Raw genomic sequence first — 14,721 nt, forward strand, 5'->3', positions numbered from 1 at the left:
TTGATACTGAATTTCACTTCGCTTTTTATGTTTTGTGCAAACAACATATCTCCAGTGGGCATTTTGCCATATTCTTGTTAGATTGCTATACTTAGAAAATGCCTTTCCATGAAATGGACTGTTATCACCAACAATTCTTTCTCCAGAGTTGTATGATATAATTAACTACATGGAAACTTCTAAAATTAATGATATGTTATGAATATTGGCTTTTATTCCTGATGTATTGGTATCAAAATCATGTATTTTGAGGTTCAGATTGAAGTTGTTGAGGATTGACTTTTTTGAGGGGGCAGACAGTCTTACTTTGTCACTTACAGCAACCTCAAACTCTTGGGCTCAAGTGATCCTCTTGCCTCAGCCTCCCAAGGAGCTGGGACTACACATGCCTGCCACAGTGCCCGGCTATTTTTAGAGATAAGGTGTCACTCTGGCCCTGGCTGGTCTTGAACTCCTGAGCTCAGGCAGTCCACTCACCTCAGCCTACCAGGATGCTGGGACTACAGATATAAGTCACTGTGCCCAGCCCAAATGTCTTCTTATAAATTTGAAATAGCTCCTACACTTTTGTTTTCCAAATCAGGTTCTGAGGCACTTGACAGTTTACATTTTTTGTGAGAAGTATTTTTAAAGCTACCTCTATATCTGCATTCTTCAGCAATGATCACATCTTCTAAACGTAATGACTCTTGGAATTTGACATATTTATACTCTCACAAGAATTCGCTATTTGTGCAAATTATTTCAGGTACAAGTGTGAAAAATACTGAAACAGAGTGTAGGGTGCTTGCAGATCCAAGTCAGGTAACGTAACAGTAACGTGTCATTACATTTTTGCTTGCAAAATGAAAAACCCTTACAGGCATCCTGCATTAAAGGAACATCTTCTTTGGATTCCTGTAGGCATTGATTACAGTCAGAAGATTAAACATATTTGCATGCATGGCTCAGGGAAAATTATCTCTGACTCACTCTGTGTCAGTATTTTAAAAGTTTCTATGATTAAGCTAGAATTACCAAATGACTCAGCAGTTCCACTTCTAGGTGTATGCACAAGAGCACTAACCTGTAGCTTGAGGAGTTCCACTTCTGACAACATAAGGGGCTCTGCAGACCTGCTTCCCAGCAAAACTGGTGAAAATTATTTAAAGAACAGTACTTAAATTCTTTGGAAGTGGTCCTAAGAGTATACAGCAAATAGAGAAATATTTAAGGTGGCACCTGTAGCTTAAGCGGCTAAGGTGCCAGCCACATACACCAGAGTTGGCAGGTTCGAATCTAGCCCGGGCCTGCTGAACAGTGACAACTACAAACCAAAAAATAGCTGGCATTGTGGCGGGCTCCTGTAATCGCAGCTACTTGGGGGGCTAAACCAAGAAAATCGCTTAAGCCCAGGAGTTTGAGGTTGTGATCTATGATGCCACGTCACTCTGCCCAGGGCAATAGCTTGAGGCTGTGTTCCCCCCCCCCAAAAAAAAAGAAACAAAAGAAAAGAAATATTTAAGAAAACCTACTAAAACGTGGTTAGAATAGCAAGAGTCTGTGGTAGTTGAAGCAAGACCAGACCAATTTCTCCCTCTCACCACTTAGCCTAGCAAGGTGAAAACTATACTTTAGATTAGTAAATCCAAGAACACTTGGGTCCCACTTCCCCCAGCTCCTATTAGAAGGGCTGGAAGGGCTGTCGTCCTAGGAAAGGGAGGGTGTCAGCATTCCTCATTCTGCCTCAGCTACGTCATATTGAGACTATGTTCTAAGGAAGAATGGCCTAGAGGCAGGGACTTCATTCTTCTGTGTAGTCCCCACTCACGGAACAGAGGTTCTGCGTTGAGTGCAGCACCACTAAGAATACTGGGACCCAGTTGCTGTTGGTGAGGTATTTCATGCCAAGAGAAGCAAGCCAGGGAGACCTGGGGCTGCTGTTCCTCTTCCCATAAGTATTCAGCTCCTAAAATGTATGTCACACAGCAGTGGGCACTGTTGTCCCTGCCCCCCAGCACTAGGGTGAAACCTCTGAGATTTTGTCAGAATCTGGCCATAGAACAGAGAGCTCTGAAATCTCTTTAGAAGGGGCTGACTTTATTTGCGACAGGATGTGGAAAAGTTCAAGCCTAGGTGCTCTCAGGAACACTCTGAGAGCTGAGACCCAATAGGTAAGTACATTGATAATCATTGAACATACAGGCTAATCTTAGGCCAGCTAGTTTGTATAAGAGAATTGGTAAAAGGGACAACTGGAAAAAAAAAGAACCCTTGGGTCAGAACAAATCTCAAAACCTGTCCCAAGAAACTACTTTCACAAAAGAGACTAAATTTTTATCAAATCAGTTTATAAAGTAATTTATGCCCTAGGCCATTATTAAAAATAGTGGAGCTGGCTTGGGGCCTATAGCACAGTGATTATGGCACCAGCCACATAAACCAAGGGTGACGGGTTCGAACCCAGCCCAAATCAGCTAAACAACAATGACATCTGCAATAAATACCCAGGCATTGTGACTCTGTCTCAAAAACAAACAAAAAAGAGTAGTGGAGCAATTAGCCAGAAATTAATTAGTGGAGCTTAATAGGAGAGTGTAGTCATGAAAAGGGACAGAGAGAGCCCTGCCCAAACCACCTGTCTTTCCACCTGAAGAGTGATATGAGAGGCACGGAGAGGGCAAGAGGAAAAGCAGCTTCACTTTTAAAAAGTCTAGATTTTGCAAGGCTCCATGGCTTATGCCTGTAATCCCAGCACTCTGGGAGGCTGAGGCAGGGGGATCACTTGAGCTCAGGAGTTGGAGACCAGCCTGAGCTAGAGTGAGACCGCATCTCTGAAAATAGCCAGGCATTGTGGCAGGTGCCTGTAGTCGCAGCTACCTGGGAGGTTGAGGCAAGAGAATCACTTTTGCCCAGGAGTTTGAGGTTGCTGTGAGCTCTGACACCACGGCATTCTACAGAGGGCAACAAAGTGAGACTCTGTCTCGAAAATAAATTAATAGTCTAGATTTCAACCAAAAATTATAAAACATGCAAAGAAACAGAGAAGCATGATCCATACACTGGAAGGGGGAAAAAGGCAGAAACTGCCAGTGAAAGCAATCAGATACTGGATTTATTAGACCAGTGGTTCTCAACCTTCCTAATGCCGCAGTGTATTTCTTTATTAAAAAGGGGTCACAACCCACACAAAGACTTCAAAGTAGCCATTATAAGTATATTCAGAAAACCAAAGGAAGGCATGAGAAATGATGTAAAGGAAGGTTTGATAACTATATTGCCTCAAATAGAGAAAATCAATAAAGCAATATGGAAACTTTGGAATTAAAAAGCATACTAGCTAAATTGAAAAATTCACTAGAGGGCTTATTAGTGGATTGGAACTAGCAGAAGCAAGAATTAGCAAACTTGAAGACAGGTTTGTATAGATTATACAGTCTGAAGAATAGAAAAAAGAATGAAAGAAAACAGAGCTTTTGAGAAATATGGAACACAATTAAATACACTGTCACACATGGGTGGATAGGTAGGCCAGAGGGGAAGAAAGAAAAGAGCAGAAAATATAATGGGTAAAAATTTGCCAAATTTATTAAAGAACACTAATCTATACATTCATTATTTACTTAACTAAGTAAACACAAAGAGATCCAAAACAGACACATCAATGTATTCACTAATAACAGTACAGATGGGGGTGGAATCAAAACTATTGGGCTAACGAAATGACTCCAAATGGCAAATCGTAAACAAGGACAAATGAAGAGAACCAGAAATGAAAAATAAAAATGTTAATGCCGGTTGACCATCCTCTATCCAAAATGCTTGGGATCAGAAATGTCTCAGATGTCAGATTTATGGATTTTGGAATATTTGCTTATATAATGTAATAGTACGTAGTACAGTATAATGAGATCTTGGGTATGGGACACAAATCCAAACACGAAATTCATTTATATTTCATATACACCTGGTATACATAGCTTGCAGGTGACATTATATAAGATTCTAAATAATATTTGCAACCTGCCACATAAAATTATATAAAGTAAAAATTACGACAGTGTATTGTTGGATTCATAACATTTGTAAATGTAATTAAATATAAAAATACAAGGAAAGGGAATAGAGCTATACACATAAGATTTACATTTCTATATTCACTAGAAATGATACAAACTTTTTTTTTTTTTTTACCAGGCTACGTGCTGTGGCATCAGCCTGGCTTATAGTAACTTCAAACTCCTGTGTTCAAGTGATCCTCTTACCTCAGCCTCCCAAATTACTAGGAGTATAGGTGCCTGCCACAGTGCCCAGCGAATTTTTCTATTTTTTAATAGAGGTGGGATTTCCACTCTTGCTCAGGCTATTCTCAAGCTCCTGAGTTTAATTGATCCTCCTACCTCAGCCGCTCAGAGTGTTAGGATTACAGGTATGAGATTTTAAGCTCTCTTTAGTTAAGATGTATATGGTTAGCCTATAGTAACCACTAAAGAAAATATTTCAAAAGTAGTGAAAGATCATTAAAGAAATTAATGCAAGCAGAAAATAGTAAAGTAGATCAAAGGCATGAAAAACATGAGACATTAAGAAAACAAAAGCGAACTGGCTGGTGTATCTGTAGGAAACAATTTTTTTTTGTTTTATGTTTTTTAGGAAACACTTTAGATTTACAGATACAAATAGATTAAAGAAAAAAGGATGGAAAAAGATACATAAGTAGCAACACAGAAGGCCAGTGTGGCTGTACAAATAAAGAGCTCCACGTAAACTGCTGATTCACAGGGAATTGCACGGGGCAGATGAGCAAATCAATCTTTTAAAAGAAGAGCAAAGTTGGAAAACTTACACTTCCAATTTCAAAACATAGATAAAGCAACAGTAATCAAGAGGATATGATACTGGCATAAGGATAAACATAGATCAGTGGAATAGAATTGAAAGTTCAGAAATAAAACCATGTGTTTATGGTCAACTAGATTTTTTGGGTTTTGTTTGTACAAGGATGCCAAGATAATTTAAAGGGGTACAATAGTCTTTTCAACAAACTGTTCTAGGGAAAATGGATGACTATATTCAAAAGAATGAAATTGGACCCATACCTCACATTACATACAAAATTTAACTCAGAATGAATCAGAGGTCTAAATGTCAGAGATAAAACTGAGAAGCTCTTTGGAGAAGGTATAGATGTAAACCTTCATGGCTTTGGTTTTGACAGTGGGTTCTTAGCTATGATACCAAAAGCAGGAGCCACAAAAATAATAATTTGGACTTCCTCAAAATTAGAAGCTTTTGTACACATTCAAGAGAATGAATAGAAAGCCCATAGAATGGGAGAAGAAAAAACTTGGAATTCTTATCTGATGATGAAGAATGTGTATCTATAATATATAAACAACTCTTAATAGGCCAAACACAGTGGCTCACACCTGAAATCCTAGCACTCTGGGAGGCCCAGGCAAGAGGATCACTTTAGGTCAGGAGTTCAAGACCAGCCTGAGCAAGAGCAAAACCCCATCTGTACTAAAAACAGAAAAATGAATCAGGCTTGATGGCACATGCTACATTGTAATCTCAGCTACTCAGGAGGCTGAGGTAGGAGGATTGCTTGAGGCCAGGAGTTAGAGGTTCCTGTGGCTAGGGCAAGGCCATGGCACTCTAGCCTGAGTGACAGAGCAAGAGTCTATCTCAAAAAAAGGAGTTCCTGGGTGGCACCTGTGGCTCAGTGGGTAGAGTGCTAGCCCCATATACCGAGGGTGGCAGGTTTGAACCTGGCCCCAGCCAAACTGCAACAAAAAAATGGCCAGGAGTTGTGGCGGACACCTGTAGTCCCAGCTACTCGGGAGGCTGAGGCAAGAGAATTGCCTGAGCCCAGGAGTTGGAGGTTGCTGTGAGCTGTGTGATACCATGGCACTCTACTGAAGGCAATAAAGTGAGACTCTGTCTCTATAAAAAAAAAAAAAGAGTTCTTAATAACAAAAAGACCAATAACTGAATTTAAAAATAGCCAATGGATCTGAATAGACATTTCTCCAAAGAAGATAAACAAATGGCCACTAAAAAAGGTGCTCACCATCATTAATCATCAGGAAATCCAAGTTACAACTACACTGAGATACCGTTTCACACCACTAGGTTGGCTATAATGAAAAAGTCAGATAATAAAGTGAATTGGGGAAGACGTGGAGAAATCTGAATCTCATTTCTGTTGGGACCGTAAAATGATGTAGCTACTTTTGAAAACAGTCTAGTAGTTCCTTAAATGGTTAAATGAAGCTACTGTATGATCCAGAAATTTTACTCTTAATTATATACAAGAGAAATGAACATTCCCACACAAAGACCTGAACATTAATACTTTTACCAGTTATAGCCAAAAGTCACAATGTCCATCAATTGATAGATACAGGGATTAAAATAATTTTGTATATTCATACAAAGGAAGTTATTTGGTGATAAAAAGGCATGAAGTACTGATATATACATGGGTGAAACTTGGAAACATTATTCTAACTGAGAAAGACCAGTCACAAAAGTCACATATTACGTTATTTCGCTGGTACAAAATATCTAGAATAGTTCGAGTCTATGTAGACAGAAAGTAAATTAGTGATTGCTTATAGGAATCAGGGGATAGCTAGAGTGGAGTTTCTTTTCAAGATAATGGAAATATTCTAGATTTGTGATGGTGGTTGGACTGCTCTGAATGTATTAAGAACCATTGAACTGTGTATTTTAAAGGAGTGAATTACATAGTATGTAGATCATAATGTTGATTAAAAACAAAACTATCCAGTTAAAACAAATAGTTCATTTAAAGAAATAAATTGCATTTAATATGAAAAGTTATAAAAAGTTCAGTAAGAGGGGAGGATGCCCTATGTTCCTTATTTACTAGCCTCACGCCATGGAAAATGTTACCTGTCTACTGCTGAATTCACTTATGGTTATCATGTTTTGTGCTCCTGCTGTAATGGATTACAGTTTCTGAAAATTTTCTTAAAGCACTTTTTTCCTTCTGGCTCCTTATATTTAATGTCAAAAACAACAAAAATTTTAATAGCTTTCAGAACATAGTGGGTTTTCTACATCCTTTCTTTTTTTTTTTTTTTTGGAGACAACCTCAAGCTGTCCCCCTGGGTAGAGTACTGTAGCATAACAGCTCACAGCAACCTCCAACCCCTGGGCTCAAGCGAGTCTCCTGCCTCAGCCTCCCAAGTAGCTGGGACTACAGGCGCCCGCCACAGCGCCTGGCCATTTTTTGGTTGCAGCCATCATTGTTGTTTGGCGGGCCCGGGCTGGGGATTCGAACACGCCACCTTAGGTGTATGTGGCTGGCGCCTTAGCCGCTTGAGCCACAGGCGCCTCTACATCCTTTCTTGAGATTTTTGCATTATTTTTATGCACAAGTACATTATTTTGAAGGATTCAGGTAAATATTTCAAAAGTACAATTGTTTTTTATATATTTGCTGTCTTTTGAAAGGAAGATTGCATCCCAAGTAACCTTTTCATATCTGTATTTGGCTAATGTTAAGCACTGCTACTTACATATTTGGGAGGGGTACTACGTAGGAGGAAGATGCTAATGAATTTTTAAAAAGTCAGTCAGTTGAATTTTTAATGCTTTTCTTATGTCAGTATGTGATAGTGTTGTAGGATTAGAATGGTCCAGTGTTTTTTAATATGGCCTTTCTAAGAGAAAGGATATCTTCACATGTATTCTTTCAGTTTTAAGACTAAAAACAGACTTTTAAACTTTCTATGTTTTCTTAAACTAAGAGATAGGTATATTTTAGAATAAAACAAAAAGTCATTTTAAAAAATAACAAAAATGCATGTACATACTTTAAGAGAACAACATATTTTTCTAAATCAAGAGTGTTCATAAAAATGAGGATCCAGATGGTCAATTTAGACACTGTGTGTGACACTGTAATTTTTCCTCCTAGTTAAAAGGTTGGCCACAGAGAACCTGCAATACATGGTAAAAGCCTGCCAAGCAAGGTCAGGAGCAGAACCTGCCACCCAGCTGACTTCTGTGTTTAGGTAACTGGAAAATACGCCAACTGGCAAGGAGACTCTTGCCAGCCATTTGACAGCCAACATGCTTTTTAAATAACTAATTATCCAAAACATAATGTGTTACTACTTGCTTATAGTATTTCAGTTATTGTATTTTTGGCAGTAGTTTTGTTACATTGTGTTGTTTTATTGAAAAAATAAAAGTGCCAGAGGAAAAGATAAGTGAGCACACTTAAAATTACCTGTGAATTTAGTTAAGGAGGAATCTGGCATAAATTATCACGTGTCACTTAAAGATGGGATGTGTTCTGAGAAATGCATCGGATGTGTCCATAGGTGGCTTTGTCACTGTGCAGTCATCCTGTAGTACGCTCACCCAGGCCGGGCTGTGCAGCCTGTGTTTCCCAGGTGCACACCTGTACCTGTTCCATACTGAATAATGTAGGCAATTGTAACACAATGTTAATTATGTATTTAAACATAGAAAAGGTATAGTCAAGATATCATGTTACAATCTTATGGAACCACTGGTATTGACTGAAATGTCTTTGTGTGCCCATGACCGTACTTGAGAGGAAAAAGTGGGAAGCATGTCATGATGACGATACCAGGCCTTCAGAGGATCTATTGTAGAAGTGCATGTCACAGTGTTCTGACTGGTTTTATATATGTAGCTCTAGAAAGCTCCATGATGTTTAATTTGTGAAGCATGGACTTTCTAGGAGTAGCTGTATTGTTCACAAGAATAACAGTGCATCCTGAGGAATGGTTTCTTTTTCTTCCTTGCCTACTCCCCTTTAGAGTCTTATGCTTTGCTTTCTGTTAAGACAGTTTGGTATTTCTTTCTGAAGGTTTCTACTGGTTAACCTTTATTATTCATTTCTCTACCTACTACTATCATGATAAATAACTTGGGTCCATTTTCTTCATTCTGTGTTAAATCATTGCTTCCTCAGTTTTTCTCTCATCACATTAATTGGTACTTGTCAAATGTTTACAGTTTATTTAAATTGTGATCATTTGATAATAATAAATTTGTGAAAATTTATGAAACCATAGGAAGGGAGAAGAGGATTTTACATGATGAAAGATAAGTTTGTTATCTATAATTTAATTTTGTTGACTGAGAGGTGGAGGGGGTAGAAGTCTTTTAGTGTTATACACATGATTTGTATTTATAAAGGCCTTCTATGAGTTCAAAGTCTCTTTTAACAGTTAAAGGAACATCAAAACAATTTATTGGAAATGCTTTTCTGATAAAAATACTGTTGATTTGCCTAGATGTATGAAAGACTGAAAAATAACTAGGAAATTTTAACTTGTTTCTCCTTCTCCTTGTCTCCCACGCTCTTCTCACCTATATTTGAATATGCAGAATATAGCAAAAATTCTCTGGGATTAGACTTTTCCTCTTCTCACTCCTGGGGTTCCAGTTTATGCCATCACTCTGGTCCGGGGTCACACTGAAATAAACTATTTCTGTTGTTCAAAGTATTACGAATAGTCTTCACGTCACATCTGGATTCTTACAGTAATCTCACATGAGATGATCTGTCTTGTCGTGTTTCTTTCAGGTTTTAGCTGATTGTCATGTAGATAGATACCAATACAATTATTGCCCCCTGACTAATTTTAAGTAACCTCTGTTACTTTCAGGCAATTTATCCAGGATTATGGTATGAAATATGATTATCAAGTCTACAGCATTTTAGAAACAGTAGCAATATTGGATCAGCAGGTTGTCATCCACTTGATTTCTACCCTCACTCAATCTCTGAAGGATTCAGAGCGGAAATGGGGTCTTGGCAGAAATAGCGCACAAAGGTACGTTTGATAATACACTACATTATTTTGGGCAATGATTTAAAGTATAGATTTCATTTTATGGAAAATGTCCTATTTTCTTACTACCCAAAGTTTGGAATATGTCATGTTGAAAAGTTTTTTTTTTTTTTTTGCAGTTTTTGGCCAGGGCTGGGTTTGAACCCGCCACCTCCAGCATACGGGGCCAGTGCCCTACTCCTTTGAGCCATAGGTGCTGCCCCATGTTAAAAAGTTTTAATCTTATGATTATCAGTTTTACAAAATATGAATAGAAAATAATGTGGCTTATCAACAAACTTAGCCGAGTCGATATGTGTAAAGTGACCACCTTAGCTATATATTTCCGCAGTGCTGTCACTCAGAACACATTCAGGGTTTCTCATTGAGAAATGGACTTCAGAGCCTCAGGAGTCTTGTTTTTTAATAAAAATCTATGAGGACACCCCTAACCCTAGCCCTCTGGGGATGTTTGATTTATTGAGTCAACTGTATTGCATGTATTCAGTGAATATGATAAGTGACCCAGTTAGATAAAATATGGGTTTTGGTCAAAATGGATAATAAAGCTTTTTCTCCACATTCACTTATAATGGAACCGAAAATAGTGCTGGACTGTATGCAACAGTGTGGAAATAAGCCTATAGTTCCCAAAGGGATTGATTTATAGTAGTCGTTATTCCCAGAATGTTTGTTAAAGAATCAAAGAGCAGTTCGGCATTGCTTAGAGATGCGATGTTCTGAGAAATGTGTTGATAGCCAATCTCGTCATCATGCAGACATCAAGTAGATTGAACTCACACAAGTTTAGATTGCTGAGCGTATCACATACCTGGCTATAATGGTACTGCTCTTAGGCTACAAACCTGTATGGCATGTTACTGTACTGAATACTATAGACAATTACATGTATAACACAAATGGTACAGTAGAACTATGGTATAAAAGATAAAAAACTGTACATCTGTATAGGGCCCTTACCATGAACAGAGCGTGCAGGATGGGAAGTTGCTGTGGGTGAGTCAGTGAGTGGAGTGAGTGTGAAGACTTCACACACTGCCGTACGCTACTACTGTAGGCTTTGTGAATGTTGTACACTTGGCCTACACGAAGTTTATTGTAACATTTTTTTCTTCAGTAACACATTAGTTTACTATAACTTTTTTGCTTTTTAAGCTTTTTCATTTTTAAATTTTTAACACTTAGCTTAAAACACCATGACATCATATAGTTGTACCAAAAATATTTTCTTTCTTTATATTCTTATTCTATGAACTTTTTCTAGTTTTAAAATCTCTTATTTTTACGAAAATTTTAAATTTTTTTGTTAAAAGCTAAAACACAAACACACACGTTGGCCTGGACCTCACAGGGTCAGGATCATGTCACTGTCTTCCCCTCCACTCATATCCCGTCAGGAGGTCTTCAGGGGCAGTAACACACACGGAGCTGTCATCTTCTGTGATAACAGTGCCGCCTTCTGGAATTCCTCCTAAAGGACTTGTCTGAGGCTGTTTTGTTTGTTTGTTTCTTCTTGTTTTTTTTGTTTCTTTGTTTGTTTTTTAAGAGACAGAGTCTCACTTTATCACCCTCGGTAGAGAGCTGTGGCGTCACAACTCACAGCAGCCTCCAACTCCTATGCTTAGGCAATTCTCCTGCCTCAGCCTCCCAAGTAGCTGGGACTACAGGTGCACACCACAACACCTGGCTATTTTGTGTTGCAGTTTGGCTGGGGTGGGTTTGAACCCGCCACCCTGAGTATATAGGGCCAGCGCCCTACCCACTGAGCCACAGGCGCCGCCAAGCTAATGCTGTTTTATAATGAACTTTTCTTATAAGCAGAAGGAAGAGTAAACTCCAAAATAACAATAAAAACAGTATGGAAGATATAAAAACTAGTAACATAGTCATTTATTATTATCATCAAGTATTATGTAATGAATTGTATGTGCTGTGCTTTTTAATGACGGATAGCACAGGTTTGTTTACACCCATATCACCACAAACACATGACTGATGCTTTGCTCTGGAATGTTACAGTGGCTACAGTGTCACGATAAGAATTTTTCAGCTCCCTTATAATCTTATGGGACCATTATCATACATATAGATGTGGTCCATTAGGGGCCAGAATGCCGTCAGGCCACATGTGCCCCGTCCATTCATCACATCGTTAGTGCGGATGTATCTACATACAGACAGTCTAATGAAGAAGCACATTACAAGTTTTACTTGGAAAAATCTTCAGTATACAATTGTTATATTTAAGATTTTTCTAGGAGACATTACTATATTGAGTATAGCTTGAGCTAACTAATGGAATCTGTCTTTTCAATACAGTAATTGAGAACAACAACAATGAAGGAAAAACCAGAGACCATCCTCATACAGTTTTTCTGTGCCAGGGTGGAGCATCTCTTTCCTTCCCTTGCACAGTGACTTGGCTAGCCTTTTACAGTTTTCTAGAAAGAGAAGACTGGATTTCTTTAAGGAAATGGTGTTTACTATCATGTCACAAAACATCTCATGAAAGACTAACATCTTACTTCTCTGAGCAGTCCCTAAGAGTGAATGAAAAACTGGAGCGGGTCTGTATGACCTGCCCTCATGTATGCTGTTATGCACCCTGGTAGCCTGCTGTGTTGTGTAGTAAGGCATGCCCATGAGGGTAGCTCATAATGACTCTGAATAGCACTAATGACGCAACTACTAGCCACAACAAATCTTCTCTAAAAACCACTCCAAATACAGGGAGTACCTGAGAGCCTAATAGGAGAAAGAATACTTATTCTCAAACTTTGTTACTTCTAAGAAGATAAAAAAGAAAATGGGGTAATGTACCAAAATTGTTACATAGATCTGTTTTATCATAGAATTTTTGTTTTAATACCCAGGTTTGTAACACAAGTCACCCCAGTGTAATCACTGTCCGTAAACAATATTCCATGAGTGTATTTCATTGCCTTTCAGCATTGTAGTATTTCAGAAAGTTAATGAACTTTTACATGCCATTATTAAACCACATTTTATATATAAAAATCATCCTTCAAAAAACTGAGTAAATCTTGATATCTAGGTTTACTCACAATATACATATATTAATTTTAAACTATTAACATTAATTTTTTAAAAGTATTATGCTAAGCCTGCTGGATGGATGGATGGATGAGCTTGACTTAAATGCTTAAATGAAGAATAAAGAAAGAAGTAATAAATATATTTGCTTTCTTTTTTTTTTTAACAGGGAAGCCTATAGCAAACTTTTATCTCACCTAGGACAAGTGGGACAAGATGAGATGCAAAAACTGGAAAATGATACCATCTGATATATTTTGTGATTCATCTTCTCTACTGATTATCACCATCTAAAGCCACTTTGCACCCTCTAACTCCTATTTTTAATAAATTGTATAGTCTGGGAAAAATAATTTCTAGGAATTTTTTCCTTCCATACTTGTAAATAAGTATATAAATAAGGTAGTACAAGTTAATTAGTAACTGTATAATAAGAAGTATAATAAGATCCTTGGAACTATACAAAACTGCATTCTATTTTGAAGAAATTTTAAACTAAATTAAAGAAATTTTTTCCTAACTGGGAATATTTTCTGTGTGTGAGTATTAAGTAGATTTGTTCTGGTTCATCCATTGACTTTTTACTGGAATGTGACTTTATGCTTTCATGCCTTATGCCTAATTTGCTTATTTTCTTGTTTTTATTTTTTTACAAGTTATGTTAAAACATAATATTTTTTCAAAATACCTGGCTGCTACATTCTAGGGATTGGGGATGGAGTGTTAGGTGGGACTCTATCATTTGTTTTTCATTTTATACTACATGTGAGGCAAATTAATAAAACACAAAGCACACTTAACCTCTGTTAGGAATGAGACTGACTTCTGGCCAAACGATTGTACAGATAATTTCTTTTAAAAAAATTTTAAACTTAAGTTCAACAGTGTTTATGCTTTGGTTCCACAGATTGGCCAGATTGTTTTTTTTTAACTCATCCTGTCTATTGGAGTTGTCGTTATGATAACCAGGAGGAAGAAATACAGAGCATTAACAAAGAGTATAAATAATATTTTAGAAAATCTTAAGTCACTAATAACAGAAGCCCTCTGAGAAGGCAATGGCTCCATCTTGCTCTTCAGTCAGAACTTACAACTTAGCATCTTATACGGAGAAAGCAACCTGCTTTGTTTTCTTTTAGCTACTGTTTCTCAGCTAATTTAACTCTTTCTCATCTACATCATTTATTTACCAGCGGGACCTTATCCTTGCCTCCTTTTTGTGGTGAGCATTATTTGGTAGAAAGAGTTCTAGTTCTAGTTTGGGGAACCCACCCGGGTCAAGTTCTGCTTTGTGCCCTTTAGCTACTTAACCTTTTTGAACCCTGTTCCTTCATGGAGAAAAATAACAGTCATTTTACTATTTAACGATTTCACAATGCTATTGTAAAAATCAGCGGAGTGTGTTTGAAAATACTTGGTGGCTCATATTCTCTCTGGAGGTGCACAAACTGTCATGTTTGCAATCTTTATTAGTTTCCTTCTTAGGATTATAGTCTATCATAGTTCTATTAATTGCTTTAAGAAAACATTTTATCCTTTTTCTGGCTCAAGAAATAAATATCCTGAGAAATGAACTATATTGCAATCAGCACTCTGTAGTTAATAGTTTGAGCTATTCACTGAAGGGATGCAATATACATGTGGTTAAGATGTGAGGGAACGATAAAGGGAAGAAAGTATGAAACGTACCCAAATCATAACTCACTGGCACTTTGTTATTAAGGATGTAAGGACTGCTCTTGCATTGTACTGACATACACATTATCTTAAAGAGTCAGGTCTTTGCCGGCTTCTCCCATGGGAATATTTGCTAAGAACTATG

General features: G+C 37.7%; 1 protein-coding gene across 1 annotated transcript in view; it reads left to right on the forward strand.

Moving 5' to 3' along the window:
- MMS22L (MMS22 like, DNA repair protein) overlaps positions 1–13,330 on the forward strand; it is a 134,353-nt gene extending 121,023 nt beyond the window's left edge. Inside the window, exons 23-25 of the mRNA XM_003798217.2 lie at positions 7,931–8,027; positions 9,660–9,827; positions 13,069–13,330. Of these exons, the coding sequence (XP_003798265.1) occupies positions 7,931–8,027; positions 9,660–9,827; positions 13,069–13,150 (347 nt within the window). The 3' untranslated portion in view covers positions 13,151–13,330. The remainder of the gene's footprint in view (positions 1–7,930; positions 8,028–9,659; positions 9,828–13,068) is intronic.
- The last annotated feature ends 1,391 nt before the right edge of the window (positions 13,331–14,721 follow it).

Source organism: Otolemur garnettii, unplaced genomic scaffold, assembly GCF_000181295.1.
Source record: "Otolemur garnettii isolate 467f Iridium unplaced genomic scaffold, OtoGar3 scaffold00132, whole genome shotgun sequence".
Lineage (NCBI taxonomy): Eukaryota > Metazoa > Chordata > Mammalia > Primates > Galagidae > Otolemur > Otolemur garnettii.